This window comes from Prionailurus viverrinus, chromosome A2 (genome assembly GCF_022837055.1).
Source record: "Prionailurus viverrinus isolate Anna chromosome A2, UM_Priviv_1.0, whole genome shotgun sequence".
Classification (NCBI taxonomy): Eukaryota; Metazoa; Chordata; class Mammalia; order Carnivora; family Felidae; genus Prionailurus; species Prionailurus viverrinus.
The window spans coordinates 75,630,210-75,654,940 of record NC_062562.1 but is presented as its reverse complement, the minus strand read 5'-3'; the positions used below and the strand labels follow the sequence as shown (position 1 = coordinate 75,654,940).

The 24,731-nt window shown below is 42.3% G+C and overlaps 1 protein-coding gene across 2 annotated transcripts in view; it reads right to left on the bottom strand.

Annotated features, from left to right (window-relative positions):
- AMPH (amphiphysin) overlaps positions 1–20,321 on the bottom strand; it is a 250,025-nt gene extending 229,704 nt beyond the window's left edge. For both annotated transcript variants that reach the window (XM_047851074.1, XM_047851075.1), the window contains exon 1: positions 20,194–20,321. In XM_047851074.1, the coding sequence (XP_047707030.1) occupies positions 20,194–20,262 (69 nt within the window). In that variant the 5' untranslated portion in view covers positions 20,263–20,321. The remainder of the gene's footprint in view (positions 1–20,193) is intronic.
- Positions 20,322–24,731: the final 4,410 nt, after the last annotated feature.

Sequence of the window (24,731 nt, the reverse complement as noted above, 5' to 3'; positions counted from 1 at the left end):
TTTAGTCTATCACAAATGCTAAAGAGGCAAACAAAGCCAGGATGGTAAGAGTCCTTGCTCCCAAGGAATCAAATGCCTCCTTCACCATGACAGTGGGGCAAGCTCTGTGGCGCGAGGATATAAAAGAAGGAAGAGGAAAGCCTTCCCCTCCACGGAGAAGAGAATAAGCGATTGGAGAAAAGTGCATCCCAACTTTCCCCTCTTCCCTTTGGAGTGGGGATAATGTCAAGGGCAAAGGAGAGCTTTGGCCCTCACACCCCACTGGGCACTCTACAAAGATCACTTCTCAGCTTGCCCTTCTCACCAGCCTAGGGCACAGGTACATCACTCCAGCTATACCATGCAACCAGGGGAAACAGACCCCGAAGTTTAAACTCCCTGAGCTGCCCTTGATACTCACGTGGTAAACGCACAGTTCCTTGGAAGTCTGGCCAGGAAAGCCGCCGGATTGGAAGAAAGGCTGGTTGCTGTGGCAGTGACCACGTGGCTCTGTAGCGAGGGCTGGGGATCAGAGCCCAACATCAGGCCAGCCAGATGGGAAAGGAACATACACACCGCCAACAGAAACCAAGATGAGGTGAGTCAGTCAAAGCACGCCGCTGGGCCCTGCTTGAGCCCAGGGATGCAGGTGATAAGTCATCAAACCACAGACACCTGCAGAGAAAGCCACTTGTGGGCCAGAGACACTGTTCCCAGAGGACAGGAGGCAGAATATAGCGTCCCAGCGAACCCCTGCCACCATGACACAATTTACGCCACCATCTCCTGCCCCACCCCCTAACTACACAGACACCATCTGTACATTTCTTCTGCACGTGTGAACTGTACTGTGAGTTAAAAATGACTGGGGCACCCGGGTGGCTCAGTCGGTTAAGCGTCTGACTTCAGCTCAGGTCTTGATCTCATGGTCTGTGGGTTCGAGCCCCGCGTCGGACTCTGTGCTGACAGCTTGGAGCCTGGAGCCTGCTTCAGATTCTGTGTCTCCCTCTCTCTCTGCCCCTCCCCTGCTCACTCTCTCTCTCTCTGTCTCAAAAATAAACATTTAAAAAAAGAATGGTGTCCGCCCCACCACCACCCAACTTAAACACAATACATTGACAAGGTCCTTGAGAGAGAAATGTTTCCAAGACTATGTATAAACAAATCATTTTTTTCATTAAGCAACAGGAGTCCTACGCGGATACAGCAGAGAACAAACACAATTTGGTTTGCAACACCAAACTTATCATTTGCAGATACAGGCTTTCTAAACTCTCACAGTTGCTGATGGGGGTGCAAGTTTGGTATTCTACTTTGGAAAATGATTTGGCAGTATCTCCTAAAGCTAAATAATGCTGATGAATCAGTAATTCCACTCCCAGATATTACCCCAAGAGAAATCGGTGGTTTTGACCACCAAAAGATACATAAAAGAATGTGCATGGCAGATTTACACCGAATAGCCAAATACTAGAAACAAATCAAATGGCCGTCAACTGGAGGATGTATACATTGTGGGATACTGTGCCATGTAATGCTATTCATGAATAAAATAAATGAACTCCTACGCACTGCAACATGGATGAATCTTATATATACTGTGATGAGTGAAACAAGGAAGACTCAAAAGAGTACATACAGTATGATTCCATTTATATGAATATAAAGACCAGGGGAAACTAACCTACGAGAGCAGAATCAGAATAATGGCTCCCTGGTAGTAGGAGGAAGTGAGCAGAAGAGAAGTATTACTTTGGAAGGGGCATGAAGGAGCCTACTGGGTTCTAGAAATGCTCTTTACTTTACTTGCATGGCAGCAACACACATTGCATGTTACAGATATATGTAAAATTTTACCAAGCTGTACACCTAAGATTTTTGCAGCTTAACACATGCGTGCCATACTTTACTCTAAAAGTTTCCCTCAAAAACCACACACGCCCACACACACAAACTTACATACTGACAGTCTCTATTTCAACTTGAGGAAGCAGGGTCTTTAGTGATGATAGGGAAGTCAACAGCATTACTATGTAACCCCAAAGAGGTTGCTCTATAACCATGCTCTAAAGGGTTTCATCGAGGGCACTTTGAGGATCAGTGTAGATTTCTCCCTGGTCGTCTCCAGCGAATCCCTCTTCGTTTACCTGGGCCACCTCTATACACAGAACTCTAGTTTCTGTGGGTGGACAACTGGAAAAATGTAGGCTACAGTGACGTGAAGGCTAGATTAAGAATTTTTATTATCCCTTAAATAATAGATCAAAATAATTATTTTTTTACAAGTTTTTAAATGTTTATTTATTTCTGAGAGAGTGCAAGCAGGGGAGGGGCAGAGAGAGAGGAAGAGAGAGAATCCCAAGAGGGCTCCACACTGTCAGCACAGAGCCCGACTTGGGGCTCAATCCCATGAAGTGGGAGATCATGACCAGAGCTGAAATCAAGAGGCAGATGCTTAACCCAATGAGTCATCCAGGTACCCCTCAAAATAATTATTTTAAAAGCGTGTGATAAGGAACCTGGAGTCATAGAGGGCATGTGCCACAAATTGATGTTGAAACAATCACAATAACTGGACTAATCTTTTTTTTTTTTTTAGCATATTGTTGTGTTTACTTTTTTACGATTACTGAAGTGTAACTGACATACAATGTTGTATCAGTTTCAGATGTACAGCACAGTGATTAGACACTTGTATACATTATGTAGGGATCACCAAGACAAGTGATCTATACCACCTGTCACCATATAAAATTATGACCATATGCTGACTATATTCCCCATGTCGTACTTTTCATCCCCATTCTTTACATATTTTATAACTGGAAATTATAAAGTATTTATTTAATATTTTATAACTGGGAGTTATAAAAGACTTCACCCATCACCTTACCCACTCTCCTCTGGCAACCATCAATTTGTTCTCTGTATGTATGAGTCTGTATCTGGGCTTTTCATTCTTTGTTTGTTCATTTGTTTAGTTTCTTAGATCCCACATGCAAGTGAAGTCATACGGTATTTATCTTCCTCTGACTTATTTCACTTAGCATAATATCCTCTAGGTCCATCCATGTTGCCCTGAATGACAACATTTCATTCCATTTTCATGGATGAGTAATATTCCATGATATATATCACATTTTTTTTCAAAATTTTTTAACATTTATTTATTTTTGAGAGATACAGAGAGACAGAGCATGAGTGGGGAAGGGGTAGAGAGAGAGGGAGACACAGAATCCAAAGCAGGCCCCAGGCTCTGAGCTGTCAGCACAGAGCCCAAAGCGGGGCTTGAACTCCCGAGCCATGAGATCATGACCTGAGCCGAAATTGGGTGCTTAACTGACTGAGCCACTCAGGTGCCCCTCACATCTTTTTTATCAATTCATCTATCATTGGACTCTTAGGTTGCTCCCATACCCTCACTATTATATATAATCCTGCAATAAGTACAGGGGTGCACATATCTTTTCAAATCCATATTTTCATTTTCTTTGAAGAAATACAAAGTAGTGAAAATGCTGGACAATTTGGTAGTTCTGTTTTTAACTTTCCGAGAAACCCCAGAAAGTTTTTCACATACTGTTTTTCACAGTGGTTGCACCAACTTACATTCCCAACAACAGTGCACAAAAGTTCCCTTTTCACCCCATCCCCTCCAACACTTTTTTGCATCTTGTCTTTTTGATGCTAGCCATTCTAACACCTGGACTAATCCTGCGGGACCGAGATAATCTGAGTCTTCGAGGGGCAAGGACTATGATCAAAACCACAATAAACCATACTGGCTGCCTGTATGCCAGTAGTTCTAGCATCCACCAATGACTTCATTCGTCCTGCTCTTCAAGAATTTTAGGGAAATGTTTAAGCAAAAGAATCCCTTAATACTTTAGACCCGCTGATGTTTAAGCATTTTAAGGTTCTTTCTAAGAATCTGATAAAAGCTACAAGGACCCAGAAGAAAACAAAACACAGAACGTTGTACCTATTTTGTTAAGTCTTATGTAATACTTACTAGCTCCTAACTACAGAACTATAAAACTATTAAGAGGAGTCTGAAACATTTTCTCAGTGATCTAAACAGACTAAGAAAATGTAGGTATAGACTTATTTACAATAAAGCTAAAGGCTAATTCTTTACATTACTTTGTTTTTAACTATAGTTATATTTAATAAATATGCTACACACTAGATACTTCCTACCTGATCTTGCTTTAGTCTTCAGAATGGGGAAATAATCCAATGATTACTTAGTAGAGTCAATTTCATGAGAAATATTTTGAAATAGGCAGTAACTTCCATAGGTAAATGTAAAATACAGTATAAATATATTTTTCATTTGTAACTCATTGTTTTATTCTATCTGATTTAAAAGACAATTGCATAAGGCAGCAATAACAAATCTTGTTGATGGATATACAATATGTACATATGTAATTTGAGAATCACAGCACGTAAAAGGGGAGAAGAAATGGAGCTACACAGGAGCAAAATTTTGTATACTATTAAAATTAAGTTAGTATTAAAAATCATCATAAAAGAAACAAGGGAATTAAAATGGCATGCTATAGGGGCACCTGGGTGGCTCAGTCGGTTAAGCATCTGACTCGGTTTCAGCTTAGATCATGATCTCGTGGTTCATGAGTTCGAGCCCTGCATCAGGTTCTGTGCTGACAGTGTGAAGTCTGCCTGGGATTCTCTCTCTCCCTCGCTCTCTCTCTCTCTCTGCCCCTCCTCTGCTTCCTCATTCTCTCAAATAAATAAATAAACCTTAAGAAACTTTTAAATGGCATTCTATAAAATACTTATTTAACACAAAAAAAGGCAGTGAGGAAGAACTGAGAAACAAAAATAAATAAAATATAAATGGTAGACATAAATCTTACTTTATCAGTAATTATATTAAATGTAAATAAACGAAACACTACAATTAAAAGGCAGAGATGGGCAGATGGATAAAAAATATGAAACTACCTAATGTCTGCAAGAGACACAATTTAGATACTAAGACACAAATAGGTTGAAAGTATAAGAATGAAAAAGATATACTATGCAAAGAGTAACCAAAAGAGAGCTAAAGTGTCTATATCAGACAAAATAGACTTTAAGGAAAAAAAACGTTACTAAATACAAAGCAGGCCATTTTATAATGACAAAAGGTCAATTTGTGAAGAAGATACAATAAATAGAAACACTTATGCACCTAATGAAAATGTACCAAAATATATGAAGCTAAAACTGGTAGAACTGAAGAGAACAGAGAATTCAAAAATAATAGTTAAAGATTCCAATACCTTAGTTTCAATACTGGATAGAACAACTAGACAGAAAACCAATAAGGAAATCAATGATCTGAACACACTATAAGCCAAGAAGTCCTAACACACATCTATAGAAAACTTTATTCAACAACAGCAGACTATAATTATTCTCAAGTGGATATGGACCATCCTCCAGGATAGACAACATGTTAGACTATAAAACAAGCCTCCATAAATTTATTTTTCCAGTTTTACTGAGACGCAATTAGATACATAACACTGTATAAGAAAGGTGTGCAATTTCATGATTTGAATACATGTATATAGTGTGAAATGATGACCACACTAAGTTTAGTTAACATCCATCATCTCACAGTTACAAATTTTTTTCTTATAATGAGAACTTTTAAGATCCACCTTTTCAGCAATGTTCAATATACAATATGGTATTGTAACTATGGTCATCAAGCTGTACATTACATCCTGTAACTTATTTACCTTATAATTGGAAGTTTGTACCTTTGACCATCTTCATCCAAATCTCACCCTCACAAATTTAAAAGGACTGAAATCACATAAAGTATGTTATCCAACTACAACTGAATGAAATTTGTAACTACTAACAAGGGAAATTTAGAAAATTAACAAATATGGAAATAAAACAACATACTCCTAAATAACCAACATATCAAAGAAAATCATAAAGTAAATTAGATATACTTTGAGATAAATGAAAACAACATAGCAACACTTACGGAATGCAGCTAAATTTCTTAATGAGAAATTTAGAGCTATAAGCATCTGTATTAAAAAGATGTCAAATCAGTTATCTAACCTTCCATGTTAAACTAAACACAAACAAAACCCAAAGCAAATAGAAGAAAGGAAAAAATAAAGATTGAGTGGAAGTAAATGGAACAGAGAACAGAAAAACAACAGAGAAAATCAGTGGAACCAAAAGTTGGTTCTTTGGAGTGATTAACAAAATTGACAAGCCTTTAGGTAGACTGGCCACGGAACAAAGAGAGAAGACTGAAATTAGTAAAACTAGCAATGAAACAGATGACATTTGCAACCAGTCTTACAAAAATTAAAAGTAATACTACCATATAAAAGAACACGATGAACAACTGTATGTCAACAAGGTAGATACACAAACTAATTGAAATGGAAAATTCCTAGAAAGACACAAACTACCAAAACTGACTCAGAAAGAAATAGAAAATCTGCATAGACCTAAGACAAATAAAGAGAATTTATCAGCAATCAAAAAACTTCCCACAGATAAAACAAAACAAAGCCTAGATGGCTTCAATGGTGATTTCTACAAATATTAAAAGAATTAACACCAATCCTTCATAAACTCTTCCAAAAATAGGAGAGGGGCCACTTCCCAATTCATTCTTTGAAACCATTATTGCTCAGATACTAAAATGAGATAAACCATCAGAGAAAAAACCTGTAAAACAATATACATTAGGAATATAGACATGGGGCACCTGGGGGCTCAGTTGGTAAAACATCCAACTCTGTTTCAGTTCTCTCAGGTCTTGGCTTCCTGAGTTTGAGTCCCACATTGGGCTCTGTGCTGGCAGCACAGAGCCTACTTGGAATTCTCAATCTCTCTCTCTCTGCCCCTCTCCCCCTCAAAGAATACAGACACATAAATCCTTAAAAAAATATTTTTAAAAATCTAACTTGACATTGAATGGTCTACTTCCTAGCAAATAGAGTTCTCCCACAGGAGACTAAAATTATCCTCTGAGTTTTGACCACACTCTCTACTAGGCACTTAAGCAATCTCATTACTATAACTTCCATGATAAAACAGACAAACTCGGTGTAATTATAAATAAATCTTTCAAACTCACCCCATCTCCTCTATCACCTACCAAAAATATGCTGCAGTTTTTTGAGGCATTTCTTTTTGTGATTGATGCATTGAGTAGCATCATTCTAAAATTATAGGGTTTTTTTTTTTACAGAATCAGATGACACAGATCCAGCCTTCTATGCTCTACAACATCCCTAACAAGGAAGACATCTGTCCCTTGATGAAACACTTCCAATATTTCAAAGTGACTGATCTCTTTGAAATTTAAGTAAGCTATTTTAAACATAAGGGTATTTTTCAAGCATTCCATAAGGGTTCTGTGCTTCACCTCTCTCTCTTCACTACACTGGAGATAAATTTATAAGTCATGGAGAAGTAGAAGGCTTACTCACCATATTATAACCCCAAAGTGGACCCAGGAGATCATACATCACCACAAATTCTCAACCAAAGTCCTTTCCCTAAAGCAATGTGTTTTGCAAACTTCACTGAGCCTTTGAATTACCAGAGGAAGTTATTAAAAATGCATGTCTTACTTAAGAGATTCTTCTAAGTTTGTAACTAGACCCAGGAATCTGAATTTTAACTCACCTCTTCCGCAAATATTCCTGGTGACACTTGAAGAAAACACTGGAATAGAGGTACTTGATTTCAGATTCATTTTCTATATGTAACAAGAGCAATTCTGGGGGTGCCTGAGTGGCTTAGTTGGCTGGGTCTGACTCTATTTCAGCTCGGGTCATGATCTCATGGTTTGTGGGATCAAGCCCCACGTCGGGCTCTGTGCTGACAGCATGGAGCCTGCTAGGGATTCTCTCTCTCTCTTCCCCTTTCCAGCTTGAGCACCTGCATGTGCACTCGCTCGCTCGCTCTCTCTCTCTCAAAATAAATAAACTTTAGAAAATGCCTTAAAAAAACAGGAGCAATTATGGACCAATGCAAGTCTCCAGGAAAGCCCTTTCCTGTCCTAACTCACTGCTTCAGAATGCTAGTGGTCCCCACAGCCACAGGCATTTCCTAAAAGGATGAGGGCAGTGTTTGTATATCATGTCCTAGAGACACAGAGAAGAACCCACTGAACAGAGAGGAGGCAGGAAATTAATATTTTACTAAAGAAATACATAGCTTTAAGAGGCAAGTTTTCTTATAACAGATGTCTCAAATATTGAGGAATTGTAGGATATATGAAAGGTATCATACAGCTCTAGGCTGTGCTACCACAAAATGGGAGATCCTTCCAAGGCTTGGGCTATCTGGACTAATCAACCGTTAGCCACCATGATTAGGTAGAGGAAGAGAAAGTCTGCTGCAAAAGATTCTCTTCCAAATTTGATTATTTCCAAGCTGCAAATCACCCCAAACAGATTCTTCCTAAATTCCAGACCACTGCCTGTGAAATAATCAAGTCAATGCCTACAACATAATTAAGTCAACTTGGTGCCAGCCTTAACCATGCGTGTTCCCTCTGTCCTCTCTCTCTCTCTCTCTCTCTCTCTCTCTCTGTTTCTCCCTCTCTCTCATCAAATGCTTGGTATCCAAATGCAATCAAACCCTTTGTTTAAAAGACAAACTAATCTTTGTCGGTGTGTGACATTTTAGGGCTTTCATTTTTATTTGAAATTTCTGACGGCTTGAGGCAAGAGACCCTACAAATCCATGAAAGAAGACCGGGCTGGGAGTTTACTGCCATTGTACAAAAGCATCTTTGGATGACTATACTATGTATGATCTACGTATGTATGTATGCATAATTCAGAGGGCAAGCTGGCTCTGAACCAGTGTCCCACCTCTGTGTCAAGGAGGAACTCAGCCCCACAAAAACCCTTCAACAGGTCAGAGTAAAAATCTGATCACACAACAGGGGGATTACTATTACAGTAGGACCATCCTGGTTAGGGTCCACTTTGCCCCACTAAGCGTGGAAATGGTAGAAGGGGATCCTTTATGAGGCCAGTGTGAACAGTTGATTCTGACTTCTATATTCCACAACTCTTATTCTGTATTTCTATGGAATTCATCCTGACTCCTACAATCACGAAACCATCACCCCATCCCTCTTGCCTAATAACACAATTCATCCTTTAGATCCCAGCTTAACATCTACCTTCTTCACGTAGGTGTGTCCAATCCTCTCACTCCAGGGGAGTTACCCATTTACATTAAAAAAAACTTGTTTTCTCCTCACAGAATATTTAATTATGATCTTTCATTAATAACCATGTAGTTATTATTATCCCCAAAAGTTTATCTCTTGGGGCACCTAGGTTGCTCAGTTGGTTAAGCGTCTGACTCTTGATTTCGGCTCAAGTCATGATCTCACAGTTCGTGAAATGGAGCCCCACGTTGGGCTCTGTGCTGACAGTGCAGAGCCTGCTTGGGATTCTCTCTCTCCTTCTCTGACGCGCTCGCTCTCTCCCTCTCAAAATAAAAAAAAATAAATAAACATTTTTTTTTAAAGTTTACCTCTCTACCAACTCCTGCTGGTCTATATGGTCAACCAGAATGGCTTTGTTGACTGCTATATTGTAAGTAGCTACCAAGGGTCTTTCACGCATTAGAGTCTTAATAAATGACTGCGTGAATAAATGAATTCTACCAGATTGACTTCACAGTAGAATATATCACTTTTAGAGTAAGTTTAGCATCCTTTACTCAGTATTACGTGCCATAACAAGAGTGCACTTACGTATGGGCCCATGTGTATTTTATTAAATTCTTTTTTAAAATGTTTCTTTATTTTGAGAGAGAGAGAGGGCCTGCACACACGAGGGGAGGAGCAGAAAAAGATGGGGAGAGAAAGAATCCCAAGCGGGCTCCGGGCTCAGCACAGAGCCCGACGAGGGGCTCAATCTCATGACTGTGAGATCGTGACCCGAGCCAAAATTAAGAATCAGGTGCTTAACTGATTGGGACACCCAAGCACCTCTAAGAAATTATTATAGGCACTTTTAAGATACAAAAAACTATATGGCATAGATATATTCAGCTTCTTTCCATGTAGGAACTAAACTTTCAGCTAAATAACTGTATGACCATAAGGTGAAATGATCAACTTGGTGGTTTTCTGGGTTTGGTACATCTGTTCTAAGTTGTTTCAGGGAAATCAAAATTGATATATGGCTGTAGCATAGCAAATTGTTTCAAAACTAAGATCTTACCCATGGCTTCATCCAGCATCATTCCTAATAAGGGATTCACTCAATATGTATTCAGGAAATGCATCTACTGAAGTACTATACTTAAATTTAGATTTTGAATCAATAAGAATGAAGTTTCAGCATTTCTATATTAAAAGTTGGCCCGTGGATGTGTTCTCAAGCAACTGTGATTACTATCACTTTAATTTCGCATAATGCTATGTATATAGTCTTATTATATTTTTTCATGGGTAAATTCTTTAACTCTGTGATGATGGTACTTTCATTATGTAAATCTTAGCCATTATTGAGACTCTCTAGAAAATTGTATCTGTAACACAAGAGATCTTTACATGTAATAGCCCTTTCACGGAAGCCCACAGGCCCTTATTTCCTCAGAATCTACTCAGATGGCCCCTCGAAATCACTAAAAAAATTGTGTTTGAACAGTAGAGTTGAAATTCTCAGACTTTAAAAAGCCACAAGAACAAATTATTTTTTAAATACTCTCTCTTCCCTACTCAAGCCCTCCCAGAGTGCATTACAGTATTTTTTGTTTGAAACCTAATCATAGATACATACACACACACACACACACACACACACACACACGCACTCACACCCATCCACCCATCCCTGAATGGACTGAAGTGACCCAAAAGAAAGTCAACATATAGGAAAAGATGCTGGAGGGCCTCTAGGGTAGTATTTTCAAAGTGTAGTCTTGAAATCAATTCAGTATGGTCCCACAAGCATTTTATTAGAAATGGAACAGACTGCAGTGGAATGGAATGGAATGGATAATCAGTGTTTGATAACATCAAATCTCCGAACTTAGGAACCCTGGCATCATGGGAAATCTTGGGGCAGGGCAGCTATGGGTATACATGTGCAGGTGTATTTGGAAATGATACGCCCATGGATCATACACGTGGGGCTCAGGCATGCTGCAGCACAGAGTGACCACAGTGGGAAATAATCTAGAAAGAAAGGCTTCCTGCCCCTACCATTACTGTGGGAACTGTTAGTGGGGGTGCTGTGCTCCTTGATCACTACAATGCTCATCCAGGGGACAAGAATGACATCTGAATGCTGGATACCCTTTTGGGACCATTTTCCATAGGGCCATAGTAAAAACCACTGACTGACTCCTTTAGAGACAGGGAACTTCCCCCCTAGGGTTGCTGAATTTATCACAAGACAGAACCCCAGAGAGCAGTCAGAGATTCTTATGATACATTGGATGAGATGTTGAAATCATTTAATGTGAATATCAAAGAAATGGGACCTCGTTTTATACCCCAAATAAAGTAGGCCATATCATTTACCTAAGTATTTCAGGTATTTTAAGTTGTATCGGTCCATAGACAAGTTGGCTTCTAAAGTATGACTTAGGAATCTCACACACGTACATGCCACACACACAATATGCTATCCTGTAAAGGAGAAAGGTAACTTTTACTAATGTTAAAATCGGAGATCCTATAGTTTTGATTCCCTATTGTATTGATTCCTGGAGAAAAAAGGATGTGTGGGTATTTGAGTGTGTGTTAAAAGAAAAAGAAAAAGAAAGATGAAAGCCTTACTGTGTCAAGAGTATTCTTGTGTTACTTTAAATTTGGCTGTTTTTAATATACTCAGAGAAAATTATCTTAGTGGCAGGGAAGGCATAAGTTTGCACAATGTAGAAGCAGGCAACAAGAAAGCTTCAGATGACCTTGAAAGAGGAAACCCTGGATTGCCACAGAGATGCAGGCTCCAAAGTGTCTTCAGATACAAATGTGGTCATAAAATCCACACTTCTAGCAACAGGCCCCATGGACAGAATCTCCTGGGGGGCTCCTGGGGGGCTCAGTCAGTTGGGTATCTGACCCTTGATTTCAGTTCAGGTCATGATCCCAAGGCCATGGGATCCAGCCCCACATCAGGCTCTGCACTGAGTGTGGAGCCAGTTTGAGATTGTTTCCTTCTCTCCCTCTGCCCCTCTTCCCCACTGTGCGCTCACTCTCTGTCTCTCTCTCTCAAATTAAAAAAAAAAAAAAAAAGGAATCTTCTGGACAGAGCAAGGTTTTCCTTCTATTGTATTTACATCTAACATACACACACACACACACACACACACACACACACACACACACACACAAGCACATGCACACAGAAACATCATCCACATGTTTCTTTTTGAGAACAAATCTGTGGGCATCAGCAAGGCAGTAATTTTTTTAAAATGTCATATAATTAGGTATTGTATATGGGAAGAAATGACATTGTTTTTCTTGCCATATCACACAATCAATATTGGACTGAACCACATGACTGTACCAATATTTGGCTGTTTGACTTATAAAAATGACAAGTTAGCTCAGTTCCATCTAATATTGTTTGGAGTCCTTACCATGTACAGAACCTGTAAGAATAATTTATTTCATATACTACCTTCACAAAATCACAGAGAAAATGACAGGGATGCACAGTGAAACCTTTATGATAATTTCACAAAAGACAGAGAAAGAATAATGAGGAAGGAAGCTTTACAGGGGTGCAGTATGAACAAGCAAGAACACAAAAGTCAAATCAATGCATCATCACTGAACACGTACCATTCACAAGACATGTGGCCCTTGTCCTCAAGTACCTTCAACTTAGTTGGGAAAATACAATACATGAAAAACATTACACCTAAGACTGTCACGTAATTTTCACTTGGGGCAGATAAATTAGCCCAAAGAATATCAAACTGGACACTTCCTGAGAATTTAAAAAGTAAGAATTTAAATAAGTAACTCCCTTAATAAAACAGAAAGAAACAAAAACAATGCCTAAAAAGTTTCATATTATAACATACCAAAAGTTTCCCTGCTCACAAGAATCATGTTAAAATATATCTAATGTATAAAAATGTTTACAATTGTCCACCAATTTAAATATTGCACAGAAGTCAAGGATGCTAAGACCAAATAAATGTCATTGGGATTTCACAGAAGGAAGAAGATGGACAAAAAATAGATCTCAAAGGGATTAAATATTTAAGTAGAAAGGCTTATGTAAAAACAGACAGATTGACTGTGTTTATTTCCATCTCCTCCCAAAACCTAAATAAAATAGTACAGGCATAAGATAGTACAGGCATAAAAAAGGTATGAACATACAATGAAAAAAACATGGGAGGCATCATAGATCAGAGAGTTTAATACATTTTAGAGAAGCAGGAAAGAGGATGGAAGAATGGAAACAACTCAGCAAAGCAGAGAAAGGTAAAACAAACCAAAAAAAAAAGTGCCTGTACACAGCAACCAATGAAAAAGCAGCCAATTCTCCTTGCACAGTTACACACACAAATACACTCAAGCTGAAAACCCAGTGCAACTAAGTACTGTATACAGTTGAATATCAAGCACAACCCTGATAATAGAGGACTATTTGAAAGCCTGGGATATAGAATAGATGAGCCTTCAAGCCCTTCTCAACCCCAACACTGGCAAGTAAAGACAGAGGATGACAGATTTACAGCAAGCAGGCCTAGAAAGAAAATCAGCCCAGATTACAGCAAAAGGGCAGAGGCCCCAAAAGGGGGTACAGAGGGGTCCTTCAGTTGGGGAAAACAGAACAATTACATTATCTTATATACTGAGCCTTTGACAATAATATTGATGGGCAATGACAGACCTGATGAAGTAAGAAGAAATAATTCTAAATAGTTCGTAGGAAAATAAGCAAATAAAACAAAAGCAATTATTAACTCCAGAGAAAACAAAAAGCTGAATGAAAAACTTAATCCTCAGATACAACTTCATAAAAATTTAAAACTTCAGTTTACCCAAGGGCACCATTAAGAAAGAAAAAGGCAAACCACTTTCCTCAAGAAAACACTTGTGAAATGTCTACTTGACAAGATTCATATCCTGAATATATAAATAAGTTCCTCAAATCAATAATAAAATGACAAGCCACCCAAATAAAAGCATAGCCAAAAGACTTTAACAGACACCTCACAAAAGAAGCTATCAAAGTTACCAATAAGAACATGTAAAAATGCTTATCAGGGAAATGACAGTAAAGGAATTTAAAATAAAGGAATTTAAACAGATAAAGAACAGGAGAAACATGAGGGATGATGGGTATCTGGCAGGATAAAAATGTTCTATAACTTGACTTGGGTGCTAACTATGCAGATATCCATATACATAAAAATCCCCCAAGTGGAATACTTAAGATTTGTATATTTTATTCAATAAAAATTATACTTTATAATTTTTTAAAAGATAATCCTCAGCAATCAACAGTTTGTGCCATAATACATGACTGAAGGATGTGGAAATACAGAGATGAAGGTAAGACAGCTAAATCTTTACCTATATTCACCAAATATTAAATGATAGATCAAGAAGTAGTTATTTTATACAAGCATATTTTACAGAGATGTTGGGGCTAGTCATAACTACCTCTGGGGAAACAAGATGAGGCTGAGAGGAGGGGACAGAGGCCTGCTACTTTTCAAAATAAATGTTTTATATTATCTTATTATATTTGATTTTTTAAACTGCATACATTAATTTGGTAGGAAATTTTTTTGGCAAATATTAAATTATAAATTACAAAATACATGACTATTTATAAAAACATGGGACAAACAAGTATGCCTCAGTGGATACCTTTTATTTTGCCAGTGTAGCATTCAGTCCCCCATCTATACTCTGATTTTCCTTCCTTCTCTACAGCAGTCCATATGGTCTAGATTGGGGTGGGGGGGGGGGGGCTTCTCCAACCCAGCATCAGTAGTAGTCTGTGACTCAGGCCCAATCCAACCTATGGTCCTGGTCCTTGGCCAGAGAGATTTCTTTCCTCCCAGGAAGAAGCACAAGGCCCAATTTGGGCCAATGAGAGCTATACTGAGTTCTATATAAATGTTGAAGGAAAAGCATGCTCTTATCTAGAGCTGCTGACGGCCACCCTGCCACCAAGACAGAACTTGCCCAAAAATGGGCTGTCATCACTCTGTCTCTCTGTGTCTCAAAAATAAATAAATAAATAAATAAATAAATAAATAAATAAATAAAGGTGGGGGGAGCGCCTGGGTGGCTCAGTCAGTTGAGTGTCCGACTCAGGTCATGATCTCGTGGTTGACGAGTTTGAGCCCAGTGTCAGGCTCTGTGCTGACAGCTCAGAGCCTGAAGCCTGCTTCGGATTCTGTGTCTCCCTTTGTCTCTGCCCCTCCCCCAATCACACTCTGTCTGTCTCAAAAATATATAAACATTAAAAAAAAAACTTTATAAAAAAGAATGGAGCTGCCAAAATGAACAGCAAGAGGAGAGATGGGGAGAAGGCATGTGAGCCCTGATGCCTGTGGTTGAACCCCCAGTTCCGGTAGGTCTGAAGTTTGTCTACCCCTGCCTTTTTCATTAATTGTAAGAGGCAGTAACGCAAAATGGAAAATCACTTGACTGCCTGGATTCAAACTTCGCCTTTACCACTTACTAACTGTGTGACCTTGGCATGTCACTTAACCTCTTCTTCATTTTTTTTAATGTTTATTTTTATATTTTAGAAAGAGACAGCCGTGCGCACATGCACGCACAAGAGAGGGAGGAGCAGAGACAGAGAGGGAGACACAGAATCCGAAGCAGGCTCCATGCCCTGAACTATCGGCACAGAGCCCCACAAGGGGCTCAAACCCAGGAACTGTGAGATCATGCCTTGAGCTGAAGTCGGATGCTCAACCGACTGACCAACCCAGGCGCCCCCTTCCTCATATTTAAAATGAGGACAGAGGGGCACCTGGGTAGCTCAGTAGGCTGAGCACTGATTTCAGCCCAGGTCTTGATCTCATGGTTCCTGAGTTGGAACCCCCCATCAGGCTTGCTGTTGTCAGCATGGAGCCTGCTTTGGATCCCCTCTCTCTCTCTCTCTGTCCTTCCCCCACATGCTCTCTCTCAAAAGTAAATAAACGTTTAAAAAAACTTTTTTTAATAAAATGGGAGCAGAAATAACACCGACCACATAGAATCCAGTGAGTTAAAATATGTAATACATACACATGCATATATTTACATATATGTATATGTATAAGAACAGTTACAGTTTAATATACATTTATATGTTAAAATCCCATTTAGATTTGTAGGTGCAAGAGCCATATTTTTATTTTTAGTAATTACATTTCCCTTTTTCCTTAAACCAGTTTGATCGGTGTTTTCCACTTTTTACAAGAGCCAGGACCCTGATTAATTCAATACTCAAGAGAGAAGCCATACAAAATCAATGGAGAGATTTAAGTAGTTATACATAAAACGTAAACACAACATAAACATAAATGTTCTCTATGGCAGAAGAAAACCATCAAAAACTACAAAGTAAATAGAAATGGAAGAAACCATATTTGTAACCTTTAGAATTGATAGTTTTTGCCCTTACACAGAACAGCATGTAGATGCTAAACAAACTGGGTAAAAAAATAAACACAATTCACAAGTGAAAAAAAACCAAACAGGAATACAAAAAATAATGTTTGGTTTTCAATAATCAAACAAAACAAACAGGAACTCATTTTTTTCCAATGACACAACTATCGATTATTTTAAATTTTATTATCCAGTGTTGGCAAGTGTCTCATACCACTGGTGAGAATGTTAATTGATACAACCATTTGGAAAGGCAATCTAGCTATAATAAAAATCAGCATACCTTTGACACAATCATTCTTCTAGGAATGTATCTAAGGAAATACTTCAGGGTGTATGCAAACATTTTCCCTACAAGTTTACCCCTTGTAATTATATACAGATTTGTATTTATATACAGAAACATTGGAAACTGAATGTCCAAAAAACAGAAGATTCATTAAAATCCAGGGGCACCTGGGTGGCTCAGTCAATTAAGCGTCTGACTTCAGTTCAGGGCATGATCTCACAGCTCTTGAGTTCAAGCCCCGCATCAGGCTCTGTGCTGACAGCTCAGAGCCTGGAGCCTGCTTCGGATTCTGTGTCTCCCTCTCTCTCTGCCTCTCCCCTGCTTGCGCTCTGTCTCTCTCTGTCTCTCAAAAATAAATAAACTTTAAAAATTTTTTTTTAAATCCATGAGTTCCAATACTGTTTAGTCATTTAAAATGTTAGCAGAAAATACGTACATACTGAAGAATGTTCATGATTATTAAATGAAATAAACAGGTTAAAAAACTTTGAGTATGAGCCTGTTTTTGTTGTAAATATATACGTGTAAAAATGGGAAAAGATCTACTAGAATATGCATCAAATGATAGTGACATTTCTGGGTAGTAGAATTATGGCTGTCCTAATTTGTTGGTGGTTTTATTTCTCGCTTATATACATTTCACTTTCTCCACTGAACCTTCACAGACCTTCAATTAAAAAAAAATGTATTTTGGGGCGTCTGGGTGGCTCAGTCAGTTAAGCGTCTGACTTTGGCTCGGGTCATAATCTCGCGAGATCTCATGTGAGTTCGAGCCCCGCGTCGGGCTCTGTGCTGACAGCTCGGAGCCTGAAGCCTGCTTCAGATTCTGTGTCTCTCCATCTCTCAGCCCCTCCCCTGCTCATGCTCTGTGTCTCTCTGTCTCTCAATAATAAATAAACGTTAAAAAAAATTTATTAAAAAAATGTATTTTAAATTCATTTAAAAAAATCTTAAGACCCCTCTAGGAGTAGCTTCCGTCATGCATTTGGAGCCAAAATGCATGCAACCATTAGGTGTAGCACAGAGAATGAGAAACTTAAGCGAGTAGACTCTCTATGGGGAAAATTTGGTTGTAAAAACAAGAAGCCAAGGTCTCAAGAACACGTGTGGTATACAGACACTGCGATGGAGCGTCTGCATCAGAGAAAAGGAATAGTCCAAAGACAAAACAGGAAGGCATCTCTGGGGGAGATGTTCAATGCCTTCAGCAGTCACTTACTGTGTTTTCCACCCTCCAGTAGCTTCTCTTCAGGCTTGGCTGGGCTACCTCACCTGGATTCCCACCTGCCTTTTCCCTAGTGCTGCCCAGGCTCAAGAAAGAGACAGAACTTACCCACCAGTGGAAACCATACTCTCAGCCTTTTGGTGTCTTAACGCCCTACATTTGGTACAGCAGGCACTTTCCATCAGCAACTTCACCCAGGGAAGAAAACAGGATAGCTGAAGCCCTACACAAGCCTCCCTTAGACCTCCCTCCCATGGAAAAGTAACCACCATCCAGAACTGCAGTCGTAATACACACTTGACCTTAATAACGACAAAGTGAGTTTTCAACAATTCACAAGGGCTTGCACGCTCTGTAAGACAGATTACGATACCTTTTCATTTATTTTTAGCATATTAACAGCTGGTGACCCAGATTAAGAAATAATGTAATATGTGAAAAGGCAGACTATACCACTAAATTCTTTCACAGATGGAAAGTGGACTCCGTAAAAAGCTTCAAACCAAGGATTCAAGTAATTAGCTGGAAGTGGAGAGCGGGGAGGAATACCTACAAGTGGGTAAAGTGAAGCATGGAAAAACGATGACAAAACCTGGCTGGGATCCCAGCAGATCCTTAGCTACTTTCTGGACAAGTAACTAACCAGGGACTTGTAGAGGCCAAGAAGCCCTGCTAATGCAGCTGCCGAAGGAGCGGCTGGAGGAGGTTCTCCTTAGTTGAGGATGAGCTTGGGTAGATATTAAAAGAAATACAATCCTCTTACTGCACTGGGAGTGTGCGTGTGTGGAGGGAGGGGCCAGTGGCAGCCACACAGCCTCTGGTCCTGGGGACAGGCAAAGGGATCAGTGCCCCCTTCCGCTCAGTTCCTCCAGGTGGGTGGGAACCCAGAGCAGCCTGAGCCAGCGTCTGAAGAGGGAAATTCACCATCATTTTGAGCAACGCGGCAAATCTGACTTCCAGTAAAAGAGGCAAACACTAAACACCCAGAATCCCAGGGACGGAAAACACTGCCACATGAAAGGGAACACAGTTCCACTGACACAAACCGTGGGGCTCAATTAGCCGGCGTTCATTTTCAAGTACGATGCTCAAGCTGCAATATGAATGTCCTTTGGCTGGAGACACAAATGAAGACCTCAGTGCTGGCAAGGTCTTGACGACAAGCAGTCTCGAGGGGAGCCAGGCGAGCCCAGCGCCTGCCACAATACCTCAACTGCACAGGGCTGTTCTTGGTGTAAACCTGGGATTCATCTGTGCCCATCTCTTGGAGAGGAAAATAAATTACTGAGAGGCCAATGTGCTGAGGAGCTTGTAAAACACTAGGGAACCCAACCTGAGCGTGCAATGTGGATTTTTTTGTTTTGTTTTTAATGCAATAAAACGCCCTCTTTGTGCAGAAATGTGCAAAGAACTGTTAGGTTCAGGTCACATGTATTTCTGACCTTCCAGAGAAGGACACCGACGTCCAAAGGGGCACACACAGAGAGGACCCCCCCCCCAAAAAAAAAAAAGAACACAGAGAAAGAAAAGTGTGTATCCACATCTCTATTTTGAACTCCAGGATTCACTGGACAGCACTGTATTAAAGCCATGGGTTTTCTGAGATGAGCCCGATCGATCCGTACAGATCTGGGGGGTGGCCTCTGCGCTGCACCAGCCGTTTCTGCCGCACTTGGGTCCCCAGGAGACCCCCCGGAGGGAGGACTGCTGCCGCAATCTCCCGCCCGGACCCGCGGGCCAGCGGGGAGCGGGCGCCGCGGGCGGGGAGAAGCGCTCGGCTCCGGGGACCGCGGGCGAGCCGCCGCACCTGCCACCGCTCGCGCCCTCGCCCGCCCGGGAGAGCGGCGACCGCGGCCAGCAGCGCGGGGGGCGAGCGCGCGGGGAGACTCGGGCTGACCGCGCGCCCCGGGCGCTCCCGCCTCCCCGCCCGCGGCTGCCTCGCTGCAGTCGCCGCGGCGCAGCGCAGGGCGTCCCCGCGCCCCCGGCCCCGGCCTCCGCCGCTCCCCCGGCCCGCTCGGCCCTTGCCGCCGCGCGCCCCCGCCACCTGCCCCGCGGCCCGCCGCCCGCTCTGACCTTTTCCTGCGCGCGGTTGAGCCGCTTCTGCACGTTCTTGGCGAAGATGCCCGTCTTGATGTCGGCCATGGCTGCGGGTCCGGGAGGCTGCGAGGAGCGGAGCGGAGCGGGCGGCGGGCCGGCGGCGGCGAGGATGAGCGGGAGCGCAGGAGGAGGAGGAGCGGGAGGGGAGGAGGAGGAGGAGGAGCGGGAGGGGCTGCGAGGAGCAGCCGGGGAGCGCCGGCAGGGGTGAGGGAGGGGCGCAGCGCTAGGCACCGGCTTAAAGCGACAGCGCGCAGGCGGGACGCGCGGGGCCCGGCTGCGGGGCGGCGAGAAAAAGGGAGGGAAGAAGCCCGAAGTCAAAATGCCCCGAGAGTGCCCGCGGCGGTGGAAGAGGAGGTCGGGAGGGGAGAGGGGAACGAGCCCAGCGGCAGTCCGGGGGCCCCCGAGGCAGCTCCGGGGTTCTTTCCAGGCGGAGTTTGCGTTGGGGGAGGCCGAGTGGGGCCCGATTCTTTCCAGAAAAAAAAAAAAAAAAAAAAGGAGGCTCGGGGGAGGGGGGCGGGGGGCGGGAATGGGGAAGCCGGGATGGGAGGTGCTCTGACGTGGAGGCGGGGGGATGGGCTCTTCCGGAGAGTGCACCCCTCCCTGGTTGTGAGTTCCAGAAAGCTGGGCCTCGCCCTGCCCTCAGGAGGCACACAGCCCGAGGAAAGGTGACTGGGAAACCAAGTCAGTGCGGGGTTTAGAGCTGCCGTGGAGAGGAAAGCGATGCCCACACTTCCCCAAACTTTGAAGACGAGATTTGGGGCCTGCGGTAGGGAGGTTCCATGTTGAGAAGGGATGGTCCCTGTAAGCAAGGTGCTGTGCTTTGGTGATCTGGGTAATTGCTGCCCCAAGGACAGTCAGGTCCTTGATTGCCTCACGTCAACATCGCAAGACCTGGGCCTCTTGCCCTGTGGCTTCCTGCGAACCTGCTGGCAACCTCACAGGGATTCACTATCCTAAGTATGCTTAGCAGAAGGGAGAATAATAGGGATAAGTTTGTCATATACTTTACACAGAGCTCTTGAAGGCCCTGACCAGTGGTGAAACCATTCTGAGTGTGAGGCAGTGTGGCCGGTGGCCCAGCAAGCAGGTCAGAGGTAATCAGGCACCTGAATCCAGTGAGCCCCAGTGAGCATCTCACTGGAGCAGACTGTCACCTGTGGAGCACCCCTGTGAACCACCCCTTGGTATCCACTCGGTGGGAAGTCCCCCCACCTTAGTTGTGGAACGGCACAGTGACTGGCTTTTGCCAATAAGATATAGTAAAAGTACACTGGGCCAGTTCCAGCCTAAGCCTGGAAGAAGCCGAGCAGGTTTCGCACTCTGCGGAGCCCTGTGCTACCGTGTAGAATTTCTCCCTGCTTCGAAAAGCCTCATGGAGAGGCCACGTGGAAAGGGAGAAACTTCAGCCTCCATCCGTCTGACCCACTGACTAAATTCGTGTCAGTAAGACCACCAGAAGAACCGCTCAGCTGATCCCAGCAGAGCACAGTGTGGTGAGTAAACAAAATGATAATGCTTTTCAGCCACTAACTTTTGCAGTGGTTTATTAACTGAAATATCCAGCCTGTTCACTTGGCTCTTATTTCCTCTGGATGACTATTCATCCCCGTTTGCCTGGGAATGAAGGGGTTTCCAGGAGACAGGACTTCTAGTTCTAAAGCCCAGAAATCCCTGGGTAAACCTGGATGAACTGGTCACCCTACTTCCAACATCTGAAGTAAACAGGAGTTTACTTCAGAGGGAAGTAAAGAGAAAATCCCTCTCTTGGTCAACACTCAGTAGAAAAGACTGCCCAGGGGGCCTAGGTGGCTCAGTAGGTTAAGCTTCTGACTTCGGCTCAGGTCATGATGTCAGGGTTTCTGGGTTCAAGCCCCACATTGGGCTCTGTGCTCACAGCTCAGAGCCTGGAGCCTATTTCAGATTCTGTGTCTCCCTCTCTCTGCCCCTCCCCAGCTCTCTCTCTCTCTCTCTCTCTCTCTCTCTCTCTCTCTCTCAAAAATAAACAAACAAATATTAAAAAAAGAAAAGGAAAGAAAAGAAAAGGCTGGCCAGAAGACAGAAATTGAGTCATGTCTCTAAAACACAGGGCTTTAGAACCTTAGCTCGGCCCTGAGATCTTGTCTTGAGGATACCAGCCTCAGAATGCTGGAATACACCAGAATGTTCTGGAGCATATCAGTCTGTGGGCACAGTCCATGGGGGTCCCAAAGCCCCCTCTGCTCCCATCCTGGGCCTGGCTATAGCTTCCCTCACAAATGTCACTGCCCTCTTTCTAAACAAGCAAGGGACAGAGTTCCAAGCAATAAAAACCAAGCAGGTTTACTTTTCCTCTGCTTGCTGAGGGCCCAAGCCATCCATTCCCACTGCACCAGGCTTTGTCTCTCCTTGCCATTACTCCCCCACCAATTTTTGGAACACAGCAAATATCTTTTGAACTAAAATTGCAAATGGATAGCTTTTCCCACGGTTCAGATGCCCAAATCTAGTTCTGGAATGGGGGTGGAAAGGGGAAGCGAGTCATTTCTTGATAATTGTATTTGAAATACATGCCGAGCATGTTACAAAGTTGTTATGCGCAAACTTATCGAATTAGTGCTCTCCAGCTGAGAGAGAAAACGGTATCCATTTTCAGGTTGCTATGAGGGTCATTCTAGCCAGTCTAGAATAGTGATGAAGCACTTAGCTGCTACTTAGTAGGTGCTTTGCAAATATTTGTTGAAAAAAAAATGCATGGGTACATGAGACTAGATATTGGGCACCCATCTAAGCTGTTTCTTCTCCTAATTCTGCAATAATGCTCCTGGAACGGCAGTGTGTGGAAGGGGCCCCCAACTATGATGATTTTTAAATATTGTTACGCCATACAGTAGAGGCATTTTTCATACAAAATCTCCTGCAGGACCCAAATATATTAATCAGATGGACCCCTCTCTGGTTGTGGAGGGTGTGAAGTGACCAGAGCCCCACCCATGAGGCCACCCAGTTATTGCCTGCATCTGTCTCTAAGGAAGACCTTCAGCGCTGCAGACTTCCCTGCCCACAGAGGAAATCCACAGCGGAAGTGACCTCAGAGGCACCTTCCACCTCCAGAGTCACAGGAGCCATGCTTCTGTGTGCATTTCCTTCACCCACAACACCACTGGACCCACCTCCCAACTTTCCTTGCTTGCCGGTGTTTCTTCCTCCTAGTTTTACCCCCCATTTTTCTCCTCAGTCAAGGGAAAACAGGGCTCCTACAGTTCCATGTAGATTTCACTGTTAATAAGGACTAACCCCAGTTCTTTCCAGCGTTGAGGACAAGCTTAGGTGTCAAATTATAGTTGATATTTATTCAGGTAAGGTTCACAGACAGTATCATGACTCCAGCCCCGCCCAGATCTTCTTCATCCAGGCAAGGAGGAAGTCCTGATTTTTCTTTTCTTGTTTTTGAGAGAGAGAGAGAGAGGGAGTGAGAGTGCAGGTGTACGCTGGGGAGGGGCAGGGAGAGAGAGACTCTGAAGCAGGATCTGTGCCCAGCATGGAGCCCAGCACGGGGTTCGATCTCATGACCCTGATATCATGACCTGAGCCAAAATCAAGAGTCAGATGCTGAACCAACTGCACCACCCAGAAGCCCCTTCCTGAATTATTTCTAACTTCCAGTTTTTCTTTCCTCCTAAATTTAGCTTAAGATTGGTTGATAAGTAAAAAATGTGAATTATGCTAGGTTCTGATAATTTGGAATAGGCCCGGAATCACTACTGTGTTATCACAGAACTCATTTTCCATATTATTAATGGCACAGATCTTTATGCTCGCCAATCTTTGTATCTTGTAAGTCCAATTTAGACCCTTAAGGAAGGAGATTTTTTTTTTTTTAATTTTTTTTTCAACTTTTATTTATTTTTGGGACAGAGAGAGACAGAGCATGAGCAGGGGAGGGACAGAGAGAGAGGGAGACACAGAATCGGAAACAGGCTCCAGGCTCTGAGCCATCAGCCCAGAGCCTGATGCGGGGCTCGAACTCCCAGACCGTAAGATCGTGACCTGGCCGAAGTCGGACGCTTAACCGACTGCGCCACCCAGGCGCCCCAAGGAAGGAGATTTTTAAATCCATGTTTAAACGTATCTAGTTATTTGAAGCTCTTACAAGAGTTGAAATATATGCTATGGTGTCTCATTAGCCACAGCCTCTTTGCATCATTGTATCTAATGAAGGAGGCATTTTCTTTAAACATTTGGTGGAGCCTACCTGGAATTTCAGCCTCAATCAAATCTTGAGTAGTTGTTACACTTCCCTCTTTGTTCAAAGACTCAGATGCAATTTTATTTTCTCTCACAAATGTTAAAGTAGCAGCGGATGGAGCACGTTCTCTAGAAAGATACATATTTTAACCAATTATCTTCTACGTTTCAAGTAAAAACATACAAGTGCAGATTCACAGTCAACTCTTCAAAGTATGCCAATTATTTACATTCTAGTCCCACATACAGTTTTACTAAATTTTGCCTGTATGACTGCCCTCTTCTATTCC